The sequence below is a fragment of the Miniopterus schreibersii genome, assembly GCF_964146895.1.
Source record: "Miniopterus schreibersii genome assembly, chromosome: 11".
Classification (NCBI taxonomy): domain Eukaryota; kingdom Metazoa; phylum Chordata; class Mammalia; order Chiroptera; family Miniopteridae; genus Miniopterus; species Miniopterus schreibersii.
In genome coordinates this window covers 45,631,002-45,645,597 of record NC_138111.1, presented here as the reverse complement: position 1 = coordinate 45,645,597, position 14,596 = coordinate 45,631,002, and the positions used below count along the sequence as shown (strand labels likewise).

General features: G+C 35.7%; 1 protein-coding gene and 1 pseudogene across 2 annotated transcripts in view; one reads left to right on the top strand and one right to left on the bottom strand.

The window, feature by feature from the left end:
* UHRF2 (ubiquitin like with PHD and ring finger domains 2) overlaps positions 1–14,596 on the bottom strand; it is a 78,106-nt gene that overhangs the window by 15,762 nt on the left and 47,748 nt on the right. The window contains exons 6-10 of the mRNA XM_081151270.1: positions 13,604–13,790; positions 8,655–8,778; positions 8,257–8,364; positions 5,560–5,664; positions 1,044–1,150 (exon numbers count right to left, since the gene is read on the bottom strand). Of these exons, the coding sequence (XP_081007396.1) occupies positions 1,044–1,150; positions 5,560–5,664; positions 8,257–8,364; positions 8,655–8,778; positions 13,604–13,790 (631 nt within the window). The remainder of the gene's footprint in view (positions 1–1,043; positions 1,151–5,559; positions 5,665–8,256; positions 8,365–8,654; positions 8,779–13,603; positions 13,791–14,596) is intronic.
* Positions 11,129–11,384, top strand: LOC308563691 (small ribosomal subunit protein eS27-like pseudogene; annotated as a pseudogene). Its single transcript has one exon. The product of its transcript is annotated as a small ribosomal subunit protein eS27-like pseudogene (transcript).

Sequence of the window (14,596 nt, the reverse complement as noted above, 5' to 3'; positions counted from 1 at the left end):
ATGCCTTACAGGCATTTAGTTTAAAAAGGTCATTTTTGCCATTAAACAAACATTTTCTCTTCTAACATTTAAAGAATCTTATTATTGCCCTAGCTGGTTTGGCTCAGCAGGTAGAGTGTCAGCATGTGGACTGAAGGGTTCCAGGTTCGATTCTGGTCAAGGGCATGTACTTTGGTTGCAGGCTTGATCGCCAGCCCTGGCTGGGGCGCATGCAGGAGGTAACCAGTCAATGTCTCTCTCTCACATCGATGTTTCTCTCTCTCTCTCTCTTTCCCTTCCACTTTCTGAAAAGCAATGGAAAAAAATATCCTCAGGTGAGGATTTTAAAAAAAATAAATTAAAGGTTTCAGCCCATTAAAAAAAATCTTATTACTATAAATCCTAAAAACACCTTGAGTGTAGTTCTGATTAAGTTATGTGATCTGTTACTTATGTGCATAAATGTGGCTCCCTGTTCCACATTAGTGTGTCTCTTCTAAAAAGAACTCTGTCACTTTTTGAACTTTGGTACTTTAAAAAATAAATCTTTGGCCCTGGCCAGTGTGGCTCACTTGGTTGACCGTTGTCTTGTGCACCAAAGGGTTGCAGGCTCAATCTGAGGCAGAGGGCGTGCAGGAGGCAGCTGATTGATGTTTAGCTCTCTTCCTCTCCCTTCCTATCTAAAAATCAATTTCAAAAGCTTAAAAAAAAAAAAATAAATCTGTGTTCAGTAGAACAAAACTTTGACCTGTGGGGTAGTAGATAAGCCACCTTGTCCTCAGTTTTACTTAAAATTATACAGGCTCCTTTCTCAAAGGATTCAAGTTTACAAATGCAAAGTACATCTATTAAGACTGGGAATTATGTCATTTTAAAAATAATTTGAAGAAATAAGGATGCTTGCAAACAATTATATAATTAGGTAATGGGATTTTAATTTTAGCTCTTTAACTTTCAATGTAAGATTCTCCTCTATACTCTACGTTATAAATTATAGCCCTATAATCCAACAATTATACTAAGTCCATATTCTAAAGTCTTTACAAACTAACAATAAAGAGTACCTGTTCATGTTTGTTAATGTCTGATCAGCCGACGGTGCACCAATTCTTTTATTACCAGACAGGTTTTTACCACCACTCCCAGTGTATGTGAATTCATCACCTCGGTCCTGCAGGAGAAGATTTCTCATCATTAAGACACCTAAACCCAAGTATAATTTCATCACTCCTTGGTTCAGAGTCAGAATACTTGGTTAGGCTGTTGTAAATTGACATGTTCTCTCAAGGTATCTACCAAAATAAGGTCCAATTCAAATGCAATCTTATGTGTATACACCTACAAGTTGTATCACTTGATCTAAAGATTTCATTTTAAAGTTACATACTCCCAAACAGGCCGATTCTCATTATATACAAATACATAAATCAAATAATCTATAGAATGTTACAAAATTAGCTCTTATGGATTGGGAATATTGTTCCATTTAATTCATTGTTAGTAAAATAAACTTATCAATCTTAGCTTCTAGGTTATTTATGGGATACCATTTAAAAAATACTCCATAACAGATTTCCTGACAGCAATCTACACCATACCAAAGTTTGTTGCTGAATTTCAACTTTAAAATCCTAACAGCATGGTAAATTCCCCATATGTCACACTCTATGAGTTCACTAAATACATTCAGGTAAAATGATTACCTATAATTAGGTTGTACGAAGTGTCTACCAAATGTGAAAAAAAAATGCCAAAAGTAGATGGTACATGAACTAGCTCCATAAGTATTTCTGTAGTAGCTATAAATATATATTGATATTAAGTCTCTACCTAATTAAGTACTCAAAATAAATTGAGAAAACTATCAATATACAAATTCTCTTTAATGCAAGATTATTTTAATTAGTTCAGATTGAACTTAAGATAATGAAGTTTTCTCTACTAAATTCTTACTTGTAATAAAGGTCTGTTATTTTGCACCATGTTTTTCCTTTGGTTTAAGTCATAACTAAAATCTCATGGCTTTACTCGTCTGTCTAAAAACGCTGAATTCATCTTTTGTTGATCCAATATTAAGGTCTGTATTTTAAAGAACAAGGCATTAAGAAGTTTCATCTTGCCCGGCCGGGCGTGGCTCAGCGGTTGAGCATCGACCTAGGATCCAGGCGATCGGGGTTTGATTCCCGGTCAGGGTACATGCCCGGGTTACGGGCTCCATCCCTGGTCGGGGGTATGCAGGAGGCAGCCGATCAATGACTCTCTGATCATTGATGTTTCTATCTCTCTCTCTCCCGGAGATCTCCTTTCTTCTCTCTGAAATCAATAAAGATATATTTTAAAAATAAGAATAAATAAATACATAAAAATATTAAAAAAAAAAGAAGTTTCATCTTTAGTGTATATTCTATTTGAAGGAATTCTAATAAATAAGTACATCCAGGACAGTCCAGAACACTTCTTAAATTGACCAGAAAGTTTTCCAAATGATATCTGGATTGACTTCAGAATCTCGTTCATAACTCTGACAACTTTTAAAGTTATAATTGTGGTAGTGCTAAAGGAAAAAATAGTGGGAAGTAGGAGAGCATAAGAGGGGCAACCTAAGCTAAACAGTGTTTAAAACAGAAGAACAAAAATACTTCTGATTATTCTTTAAGCAGCTAATAATCAAGTAGAAGTAGTTAACACTGTTATTAACACATCTATACTTTAATCTTTATACCAACAAAAACTTTTATCACTGGGAGAAAAAACTGCAACACTGTGAGAATTCAGTGAATATTATGTGACTATTATAATAATATAATAATAATATTCAGTGAATATTATTTTTCCCATGAAAAATGATCAGCCTAAATTTGTTGCATTTTTCTAATCCATGCTTTACTAAGTTGTAGCCCTGTGAGGCAGGAGCTTAAACAAGACTGTTGCCTTGGAAAAGGTCACATAAAGAAGAAATCTACACTGGGGATATAGTGCTGCCCCAGAGTGACTCCATTTCCCACGATTTTCCAATCTCTTCTCTTCTCCCAAGCTATAAAGCCAGCGATAAAGCAGCTGCCTAACACAATAAGCTGGGTGCTCTCATTCCTGCCATCACTCTTATCAAGCAAAAGACCTTCATCTCAATCTTCTCACCTGTTCCCCCACAAAAGACTACCAGATAAATATCCTAAAGCACAATTAAAATCACTGAACTTTTCCCAGACACCTTTAATGATTCCTTAATTCAAGGCTTCCTAGAATATAGTCTCAATTTTTGCCAGTTTCTCTCTCCTAATACCATTCCCATGCCCACAAAACTGGGTACTACCTCTACTGCTGATTCCTACCTAGCATTTACTGTGTGTGACGGTTAGGATAAGCATTTAACCCTCATATCAACCCTATGAGGTAGGTCTTAGAAGCCCTATTTTATAGATGAGGCTGATGGGTTCAGTACTTTGCCTAAGGTCACTCACAGCTAGTAAGAGATGGCACCAGGACACCAACCCAAACAGCTTGGATCCAGAGTTTGTCTGTGATCACTGAGTAAACTACCTCTTAGGACAACTGTAAGAGGCAGATCATCTTTGTGGGTCCTCATTTCTCAAGTGAGGTCACCAAATGCAAGGCACTAAGCTAGCATTTGATTAATTCTCAAGTTACTAGACTAGAATGTTTACTTTATCAAGAAGGTATTCAATAGTTTCATGTCCATTCATCCAAACAGCAAAAAACATTGGCTCCATGAATGTTATACCAAATTAAAGGTTTTAGAACAAATTTTTTTTTCTGAATGAGAAAAGTTTATTCAGGCTTCCTCCACCTATTTCTATAGATATGATTTGCCTACAATAAAAGATCAAAAGATTGAAAAAGCTTACAAATTATAACATTGCCAGATACATCTTAGTTGGCAATCCAAGCCTAAATAAATTATTCTTTACATTATTTAATAAATTCAGAATTAATGGTTTGAGGCACGTCATCAGCACTTTTTCTCCACAAACGTTTAATGTTTGACTAGTAAATATATTCAAAAGATGGAAAAAAGAAAGAAATAACACCCACCTAACTTCAACCTGTTAGTCATTTTTAGCTTTATAATTACATGTTTATGCTTCATATATTTAAGACAAGCTCCATAGAACTGTTTGGATCCTTGTTATATGCCAGGACTATATAAATTACCACATTTTAAATCAAGAACTTTCTGATATAAAATTATGATACTATTTTTTCTATTTTACACATGGGGAAACTGAGGTTTAGTGGAGTTAAATAATTTGGCCAAGGTCTCACACACAAATGTCAGGGCCCAGATAAAAACAATTGACTAGTTGCTAAAAACATATGTTAAAGAGACCCCACTTTAGTTGGTTTGTTTTCTTAGAACCTTAAAAAAATTCTAAGTGATGATTTTAATAAGCTATATAACATTTTTTGTATTTTTTTTTTTAAATATATCTTTATTGATTTCAGAGAGAGGAAAGAAGAGGGGGAGAGGGGGAGAGAGAGAAAGAGAGAAAGAGAGAGAGAGAGAAACATCAATGATGAGAGGGTCATTGATCAAGCCCGCAACCGGGCATGTGCCCTGACCGGGAATCGAACCCCGATCGCCTGGATCCTAGGTCAATGCTCAACCGCTGAGCCATGCCAGGCCGGGCCATTTTTTGTATTTCTGAAAAAACTTTAGACATAGCTCCAAAATATGCATGTCAACTACCATACGACCCAGCAACTGTACTTCTTGGCATTTATCCCAGAGAATTGAAGGCTTTACGTCAAAAAACAAAAACAAACAAAAAACCCTGTACACAAATGTTCGTTGCAGCTTTATTCATAATAAATAACCCAGACATTCTTCCAAAGGTGAATGGTTATACTGCAGTACACCTATATCACAGACTACTACTCAGCAATATAAAGGAATAAACTATTGATACATGCCATACTTTGAGAATTATGCTGAGCAAAAAAAGCCTTTTCCAAAGGTTACATACTATATGGTTCCACTTATACAGATTTTCGAAGTGACGAAATTTTAGAAATGGAGAACAGATTAGTGGATGTCAGGGGTTCAAAGGGGTTAGGGGAGCGGATAAAGTATGTGTGGCTATAAAAGGGCAACATGAGGGATCCTTGTGGTAAGGAAAACAAATATTCAGTTCCCTGAACATATCATGTCAAAATCCTGGCTGTGATACTCTTCTATAATTTTGTAAAATGTGCCATTGACAGAAAATGGGTAAAGGGCACAAAGATCTCTGAACTATTTCTAACGCTATATGTCAATCTACAATTATCCCAAAATTACAAGTTTAATTTAAAAAATGAACTCTATAGAGAATGTATTTTCACTGTGGTAATCAGTTACCGTGTGTGTGTTTATACGTATGTATATATGTATATCAAAACAATACATATGAAGATTAAATACTGCCAATTGATTTACCTTGTAACTTGTATAGAACTGACTATTTCAACATAAACATTACACTAAAAAGATATAGGATTTGATGTACCCTAGACACAACTTCTGTATTTTACTGAATAATCAAAACAGGTTCTAAAGTACAAGGCTGTATCATGACTTACTACTTCATCTGAAAATCCACCAGCCAGGACAAGAGAATAAGCTCCATCATTACTTCGACCATGAATTCCACCAACATGGGGCCTATGTACACCTGCTTCGCTCACCTATAAAATAAACAGAGTCTCAAAACACCTTTGAACAGTTAGTTAAGTTACATTTACAAAATGCTTTCACATATACCATTGGATCCTAAAAGCCTCCAACTAAGAACTGCATGTGACCCAGAATTCTACCTTTCGCTCACTGACTTTGTCTCCCCAACTATATATCCCTTAGGTACTAAGCTGATGACTCTTCAAAGTGTTCAGGCTTAGAATTCTGAGTTTCAAAATAACCATGAAGTAATTGTTTGTCTACTGCTAATAACAGCTCAATTTGGGTAAACAAGAATTTAATATCAGTGCTACAGATCTTTTCCCTTCTTACTTCCCGTCTCTGATTACGGCACTGTTCCCTAGCCATGTCAGACAGAGAAGAATCATTTTAGCTTCATTCTTCTACTTTATTGTTCAAACCCACTTACTTGGTCACAAATACTGATTTGATTTCCCAAATCTACCTTTTTCTCCCACCATGTTAGTTTGAGTCATTAATGCTTAAACTAGACCCTATTTCACTGCCTCCAGTTTTGTTCCTTCAAGCCCATTCTACCCACCACAAATAAAATGATCCTTTTAAGAAGAAATCTGCTTTTAATTTTCAACTGCTTAAAATATATTAAATGGTCTGACAGTTGTGGAGCCCAAGTTACTTATTACACATTATCCTCTCTCAATCTGGCTCCTATCTCATTTCCGGCTTCTCCTTCATGGAGCCACTGTGTTTGAACCAAAACTACTCAATGTTATCCAAACATGCTACCCATTTTCTTAATTTACTCATGCTATTCTACTTCTTCAGTGGCCTATTATTTCCCCATATACCTTCAAATCTGGCTAAAACAAGTGCCACTTCTTTGTGTACTTCAAACTCCCTGAGAGAAGTATAATTCATCTGCTTAATATGCAATTGTTCTTAGCAGAGACAAAGGAGCTGAAATCCACGCCTGAATAGTGGGCTAGGGAGAGGAGCCTGTAAGAAGCCCAAGAGAAGCTGTTAAGGGCAACAGAACCTGGATTTAGTCCTTGGAGACACCAGGTACTCCAGAAGATAGGACCACTTGATTCTCAACCTCACCAACCCTGAAAAAAATACATCTGTTCTGAATCTTCTATACTTCCTAAATGGCAAATTCATCCTCGTATTTCAGAGGTGGGGAATGTCCGTCCTGCAAAATCATTTGGCCTGCCCCTGCCAAGGCAACTGCAGGTAGGACTTGAAATTCAATAAATCTAGGGAGCTTTTTTCATAGTTAATTTTTAAGTTGATAATTTTGTATGGCCCGAGAATGATGCTATAAATTTCCAAAAGGCCCTTGGGCAGAAAAAAATAAATGTTTTCCACCCGTTAGTTGCTCAGGCCAACAACCTCAAAATCATCTCAGACTGTACTAATGGGGCTTTTAGAATTCGGGAATGAACTCTAAAAAAACAAGACAATTAAAAATACAGTGTATTTTTTACTGTATTTATATTTTATTATATTGGATTTATTTTTACTATATTTATATATGAAAGACATAGTAGTATAAACCTTGATTACTAACTCAGCCAAAATTATTTTAACCATTGCAAGGATGGGAGGACAGAGTGTGTTAAACTAAGTGTTCATCTAAGGAAGTTAATAAACTTATATATGAAGATAAAAGCAGTTTAAACACATTATTTAGAAATAAGGAGGTAAATCCAGAAGAAAACAACTAAAATATTAAAGTGGTTGTCTCTGATGAATAGAAAATGGGGACAAAAAAAGGGTGGTTTTTAAAAATATGCCATGTACTAGTATTTAACTTTTCAAGCTATGTATATGTAAAATACTATTTTAATTTTAAAATGTTACCACTCTAGGCCCGGGCCAGGTAGCTCAGTTTGTTAGAGCATCCTCCCGATATGGCAAGGTTGTGGGTTCAATCCCCGGTCTGGGCACATATAAGAATCAACCAATCAATGCAAATTAAGTGAAACAACAAATCGATGTTTTTCTCTCTCTCTCTCCAGTAAAAAAAATACTGCCACTCTACTCTTATTTAAAGTTTAAATCCTCTAATTGGAAACTGTTCTACCTAAGTTTTGTTTTCCACATTAAGTTTTCCATAATGATAAAATTACCTTTTTAAAGAGGAAATCAGGAATAAATACAATAGAGCCTTCTTCAAGGGGAAAAGAGAAGCAATTTTATCTTGAAATTATCTGGCAGTTCCTTTTGACCAACAATCATTCAGAAGGATAAGCCCCAAGGAAAACACCTAAAGTGAGCTTTCTTGGAGTTCAATGACATTAGATGAGACATTACTTAAAGAAAAAAATTGGCAAGAAAAATTCTTTAGAAACCTTACCAATAATGTTAACTGCCACAACTTTAAGAGAAGAACAAAACAAAATGACGAAAAGGCACAGCTGATACCTAATTTCATGATGCATGTTCTTCTGTCTGTTAAGCTATGGAGAAGAGCATACTCATCATAACAGAAAATCTTTCTTTCTAATAACTGATTACGGTGTGATACTACCTAGGTTATAATCAATAGACACTGATATTTGTTACAACTTGAACTATACCCAATTTTACCCTTTCAACTACGCCAATTTTAAAAATACCTGAACTCTAAATCTCCAAGTCGATCCAACAGGAATCCCAGGAATAGGTCCATAATGATTAGAAGGGACAATAGTACATTCTTTAGTGCGACCAACACAGGCCATTCCCTGTAAGTCACAGAACAGCTGTTTGAGTTATGTTAAATCTTAAATCCCATAAAATGTGAATAAAATAGAAACCTGACTATTTATATGATTAATATATAACAATTTATATTATTAAATTTAGTAATAACAATTATAAATTAGCAATTAATATCATTAAACAACATAGTTATTTGTTAACATTTCTGATTCTTAAAGTACCATTTATACCATTACTACTATTGTTATTAAAACATTATAACTTGCACTACAGTTATTATAACTAGGAAGAAAAAGAAGACTTTCTTCTTTACCCTGCCCCAGTCTCTCCGGCTTTCAGTACTAGCTGATGGCATCTTTGCTTTCTTTTTACTCATCTTAAGTCTTTCACCAGCCTTTACAACTTCACTGGAATCAGTTTTACAGGAAGGACAATACCTTTAAAAGAAAAAAAGAATTCTGATAATACCGCATTAAAGCCAATAACAGAATAATGACCTTTTAGGGTAGAACGAGTTTTAAGATGTTATAATTAGTGTATATTATAAAGTTTCAGCTGGCACTTAAGTATTAAAGTTTTCAAAATATTTACATGGTTAGGCTGGTCAAAAACAAAAACAAAAAAGTTGTCACCCTTTCAGAGAACATAAAAGATTTAATATCATAAATTCTCCATTTAGCTCAAAAGCCACACAGCTGTCCAATTCAAATGGTATCATCTTATCACTAACTGTGAGAATAGAAATTATTCATTTGAAGTTTGTATAGTTAAAATAAAAGGAGCAAGAAGAGATAATTCTAGACTGAACACTGAACTATGTAACTCATACATCTACACATCTAAACTGGTTATTAGAATTCTCAAAGTGAGAAATGTACAGTCTGTTATAACATGCATTCAAGGATGTTTATTGATATTAGCCTTATCCCTAGCTGAATTTTAACTCTCTATACTTGTTTGTCCTTTAGCTTATTTGTAGTTGATCATGCTGCTGTAACCTGTACAGGCATACCTTAGATACTGTGGGTCAGGTTCCAGACCACCACAATAAAATAAGTATTGCAATAAAGCAAGTTATAATCTGTTTGCTGGTGGAGTGTCTTGCCTTCAATTTGTAAAAAACACAACATCTGTAAAGCACAATAAAACGAGGTATGCCTATATATCATTATAAGCAATCTTAAATCATTTCGAAAAAGCAAAGTATAAATATGTCTATAAACTGAAATGGGCTATTCTGTGTCACCATGGAATGGAATATCTTAATAAAAATCAAATTGTTAAGACTTATATTACCTGATGTGCTAACCTTTATAACAATAATTTTATCACAAATCTTATGTTAAAACAGGTATCATCTCTGTCTGATGAGAAAATAAGTTCAGAGGTTAAATATCCAGACATGATTTGGAGAAGTAGAAAAGATTTAAGGTTAAAGAGGTCCAGGTATAAGGACCTTGATATAAATGTAGAGATAATCCATAGCATAATCTAAGACAATCTTCTAATTATATGATCCTAAAGTCATCCCTAGGATCTACTCTATCAGGTTTGTTCAGAACCTGATGCCAGGTACTATTTTGATGCTGGGGATCAATGTTTGTGATCGAAATGTCTGTACACAGTAGTTAAGGAAAAATAGTCCACACAATGAAACAATTTCAGAAAGTGCTAAGTGCTCTAAAGGAAATATATCAGCGTTGTGAGTGTGCTAAGAGGGATTAGAAATGCTACGTATCTTTAGATAATTAAAGTTTCTGAGGTGGTATTCCAGATGAGACCAGAGGAAGACATTTCAGGCAGAGACATGAAGTGTAAAGGTCCTGAGAAAAGGAAAGAATGGTATGCTTTTAAAGAACATAAAGGTAGGTAGAGCTGAAGTTTAGTAAATAAAATGGGTAAGTGATGAGGTTGGAAAGTAGGCAGGGGTCAGGTTATAGATGGCAGGGCTTAGGTTTTATTGTAATACGAAGACATTAAGGGGTTTTAAAAGGGTAACCTGACTCAGGACTTAGTAAAATCACTCTGCTACTATGAAAGAAAGGAAGCTGGTGAGCAATGTGAAAGCAAAGAAACTAGTTAGGCATTTATTACAGAACTTCAGGAAAGAGATGGTGGTTTGGACTGGCAGGTGGGAAGAAAGAAAGATTATGGAGAACTGACAAGATATGCTCATATATTATTGGATATAGAGTACACAAGAGTGGTGGTAAAGAGGGAATCAAAGATTCCCTCACTAATTTTGTGATGCCAGGCAAGAAAACAGTTGAATATAGGGAATATAAAGCTCAGGGGAGATTAGATCTGAAGGGAAAAATTCCGAATCATAACAATATTTAAAAATCTCATGATTTGATGAGGTCATCTAGGGAATAAGCATGAAGAGAGAAAACGAGTAGTGCTTTGGGAAACTCTGAAATCCGGTAGGTGAGGGAAGACGAACAAAAGACTAAGAAGGAAAGTAGGAGAAAAATTAGGCCCAGCCAGGTGTGGCTCAGCAGTTGAGCATCTACCTAGGATCCAGGAGACTGCAGTTCTAGTCCCAGTCAGGGCACATGCCTGGGTTGCAGGCTCGATCCCCCATCGGGGGCATGCAGAAGGCAGCTGATCAATGACTCTCTCATCACTGATGTTTCAACCTCTTTCTCTCTCTTTCCCTTCCTCTCTCTGAAATCAATAAAGATGTATTAAAAAAAAAAATTAGATCATATGATATCATACAATCTATAAAAACAGAGTTAGCTCAGAGATCCTGACCCACTGGGTTTGCAAGAGGATCAACATAACATGCCTTTGGCTAGAGATTTACTACATCTGTCCTTGGAAGAGGAAAAGAAAAAACACAAAAAGAAACAGCTAGTTCAAAGTCCAAATTCTTATTTTATGGATGTAAAATGTCTAGGTTGCTACAAGATCACCACGGTCTTCAGCCATGCTCAGACGGTGGGTTCTTTGTGTAGGCTGTTCAACAGTGCTGTGCCAGCTGACAGGAGGAAAGGCTAGACTCACAGAAGGGTGTTCATTTAGAAGAAAGCAACACTAATGATCCACACAACCTCCTGAATTTGTGTTATATCACAGAAAGCCTTATCAGTTCAATAATTCTAGTTAATATACCAGGATAATGTAATTACATTTAATTTTTTAAGTATACAACAGTGATCTTCTATTTTGGTGTCAGTTTTTCAATAAAGTTTTGATTATGGGCCAAAAACCCCACAAAAAACCGAGTTAGCAGCTGAGCAGCACAGTAAGAAGACGAATGAGAAGTCACCACTGGGTTTGGAAACAGAATGTGTTTGTGAGCCTGACATAAGCTGATAGAGTGAAGTAGTGGGAAGGAAAGTCAGAAAGGAGTGTTGAGGCATGAATGGGAGGAGAGGAAATAAAAATAATCTACCCTGGTCAGTGTTGTTCAGTGGTTGATTAGAGCACTGGTCTGTGAACTGAAGGATCATGGGCTCAATTCCCAGTCAAGGGCACATACTTGGGATGCAGGTTTTATCCCTGGCCCTGGTAGGAATGCGTGTGGGAGGCAATCTATCAATGTGTCTCTCCCCATCCCCCCAAATCAATGGAAAAATATCCTTAGGTGAGGATTAACAACAAAAAATAATAATCAGTGGAGATAGCTCTTGAGAAGCTTTTCCATGAAAGGAGCAGAGAAATGGGATCAAGGGAAGAGGGTGTGTGTGTCCATTTTGAAAATGAAACAAGATTCTACGATACAGCCCTGGCCAGGTGGCGCCATTGGTTGGTGCATCATCCTGTACACCAAAAGGTTGCTGGTTCAATCCCCGGTCAGGGCACATACCTAGGTTGTGGGTTCGATCCCTGTTCAGGGCGCATACAGGAGGCAACGGATCAATTTTTCTCCCCTCCCCCCAAAATCAATAAAAATATATCCTCAGGTGAGGGTTAAAAATTTTTAAAAATAAAAAAAAATAAAAAGATTCTAGGATACTAATGACAATAACCCAGTAATGGCAATTCAGGAGAGGAATTCACTATAGGACTAAAGTTCCTAAAAAAGCAAAGGATATGGAACTGTGAGAGAAGGTAGAAGGGCTTGCATTTTAGAGAAGGAGGAACTTATGGCTCAAAGAAACAAAAGAAAAATACGAGACTTCAGAGGAAATATAGTTACTGGTGATGGTAAAATGCGAAGTAGGGGGTAAAAAAAAAGTTGAAGTTATAGCCTTTCCTTTCTTCTACCACTCCAACACCCTCTGTTATAATACAATAAAAACCTTCCTAAAATGGGGTGGGGGAGGGGTGAGAGCACCAAAGGAATGGAGAACAATCTATTCTTTATAATGATACCAGCTACCCCATGGTGATGTTCATATTTCCGAGTATGTCATCCTTCCAAATTAAAAACCCTCCATGCTAGCACCATGGCCCATAGTTTAAAAAGCAAAAAATTAGTATGACATTAAAAAGGTCATTATAATTTTGGACATGTTTCCCCCAGTATCCTTTCTAATTATTTCTTTTTGTAACTAACTCAATAGTAGAAATACAGATTTTGTCAAGTATATCTGACCTTGGTGCCTGGTTCTACTTATTAACCTCATAGGATATAATACAATAATCCATATAAAGCATTTTGTTAGTGTCTAGCATTTATTAAGTGCTTAATAACTATTAAGTACTATTACAGAACATAATAGGTGCATCTAAAATAACTGGGGGTTAGAGGGAACCATCCACAAAGGCTTCTCAAATGAAGTCATATTTAAGTGAAAATCTGAAGAAAAAATATCCTGAAGTTAAACAAAGAAGAAAATGTTTCCAAGAAGAAAATGTGTCAAGAGTAAAAGCCCAGAGGAGAGAAAGAACATGACTTATTTAAAGATATTTAATCTGCTAGAATATAGAATATTTGGGGAAATGGAAGAGGAAAGTGGTTAAAGATATAGCTGGAGAAATTAACTAAAAAATATTATGCAGGATCCTGTAAGGAAACATAAAGCCTCTGAAGCAAAAGACCAATACATTCAGATTTGCATTTTTGAAAGAACACAGACTCCGCGTATTGGAGAAGAGACTGGAGGGATTAAATACGGAACTAGAGACCAGTTCAGAAACTGTTGTAATAATTGAGTAAAGGTATCAATGCCAAGAAACCATCGGCTATGAAATGTTAAGTGTTTTAACATACATTATGCATCTTTAGAAATGTATATTTGGTGGTTCAAATACCTATTTCACATTCAATTTTTAACACAGTAACAACAACAAAAACCCTGATAATCATACCAGTATTCCTCTTCAGGGACCTTATCCAAAGGTGGGGTCAGGCAGTAAATATGATAGGCCATGTTACATTCATCACAAAGAACCTGCATGCTGGGTTCCTGCTTTCCACCACATACATGACAGGAGCAAGTACGGCAGTTCTTATCTGGGTCTCCGCCACAAATGTCACATTCAGGGTCATTTTTCCCTGTTAAGAACAAAATATACAAGCCTAGTCTTAAAATCATTTTTATATCTCTGAATCTCCTAAAGAAAAACTCATGAAAATACCACACAGCTTTTTTAATGTAGAGGAAGGAACTATAAGGAATAATCAAGTATGGGACTTTAAGAATAAATGCCTGAGCCTCATCCTAGATTAATCAATCACATTTTCAGGGATGGGGTCCAGGCATGTGCCAGTAATAAATCTAATTACACTCAACTATGAAGATAATGCACTTTTGTCTTAAAAAGACTAGACTTATGGTTCCCCAAATGTGCAACAATGCAGTGAACTCACTGGGGCACCATAAGATATCTTACAATTTCAAGGGAAATACAATACTTTGTTGAATAAGTGGCACTTCTAACTCAGTTGATTTTTATCTTACTTGTCAATTGGTTCAGAATTCTGGCAAGTTAAGAAGTACCATTTATTGCCCCCTCCCCATCTAAACACTTTTGACAAAGTGTTCCCTTGAAATTTAAAAATATACATAAGTACATACAAAAGGTCTTACAGTAATGTTCATAATAACAAAAGTTCGACTTAAATGTCAATCAAAAGAGGAATACTTAGATAGGTTTTATGTAAGACACAGGTAAATTTACCAGAAATATTAATAGAGAGGAAGCCAAAATTCAAAATGGAAATTAGAGAGTAATTTAAAAAAAAAACAAAATTATTTAAATACACAAAGATAAATTATATAGAGGAAGATGCCTAGAACGACATATGCTATTAGAGTGATTACCTCCTGGGAGTTCAATATAAGGGAAATGGGGAAAAAT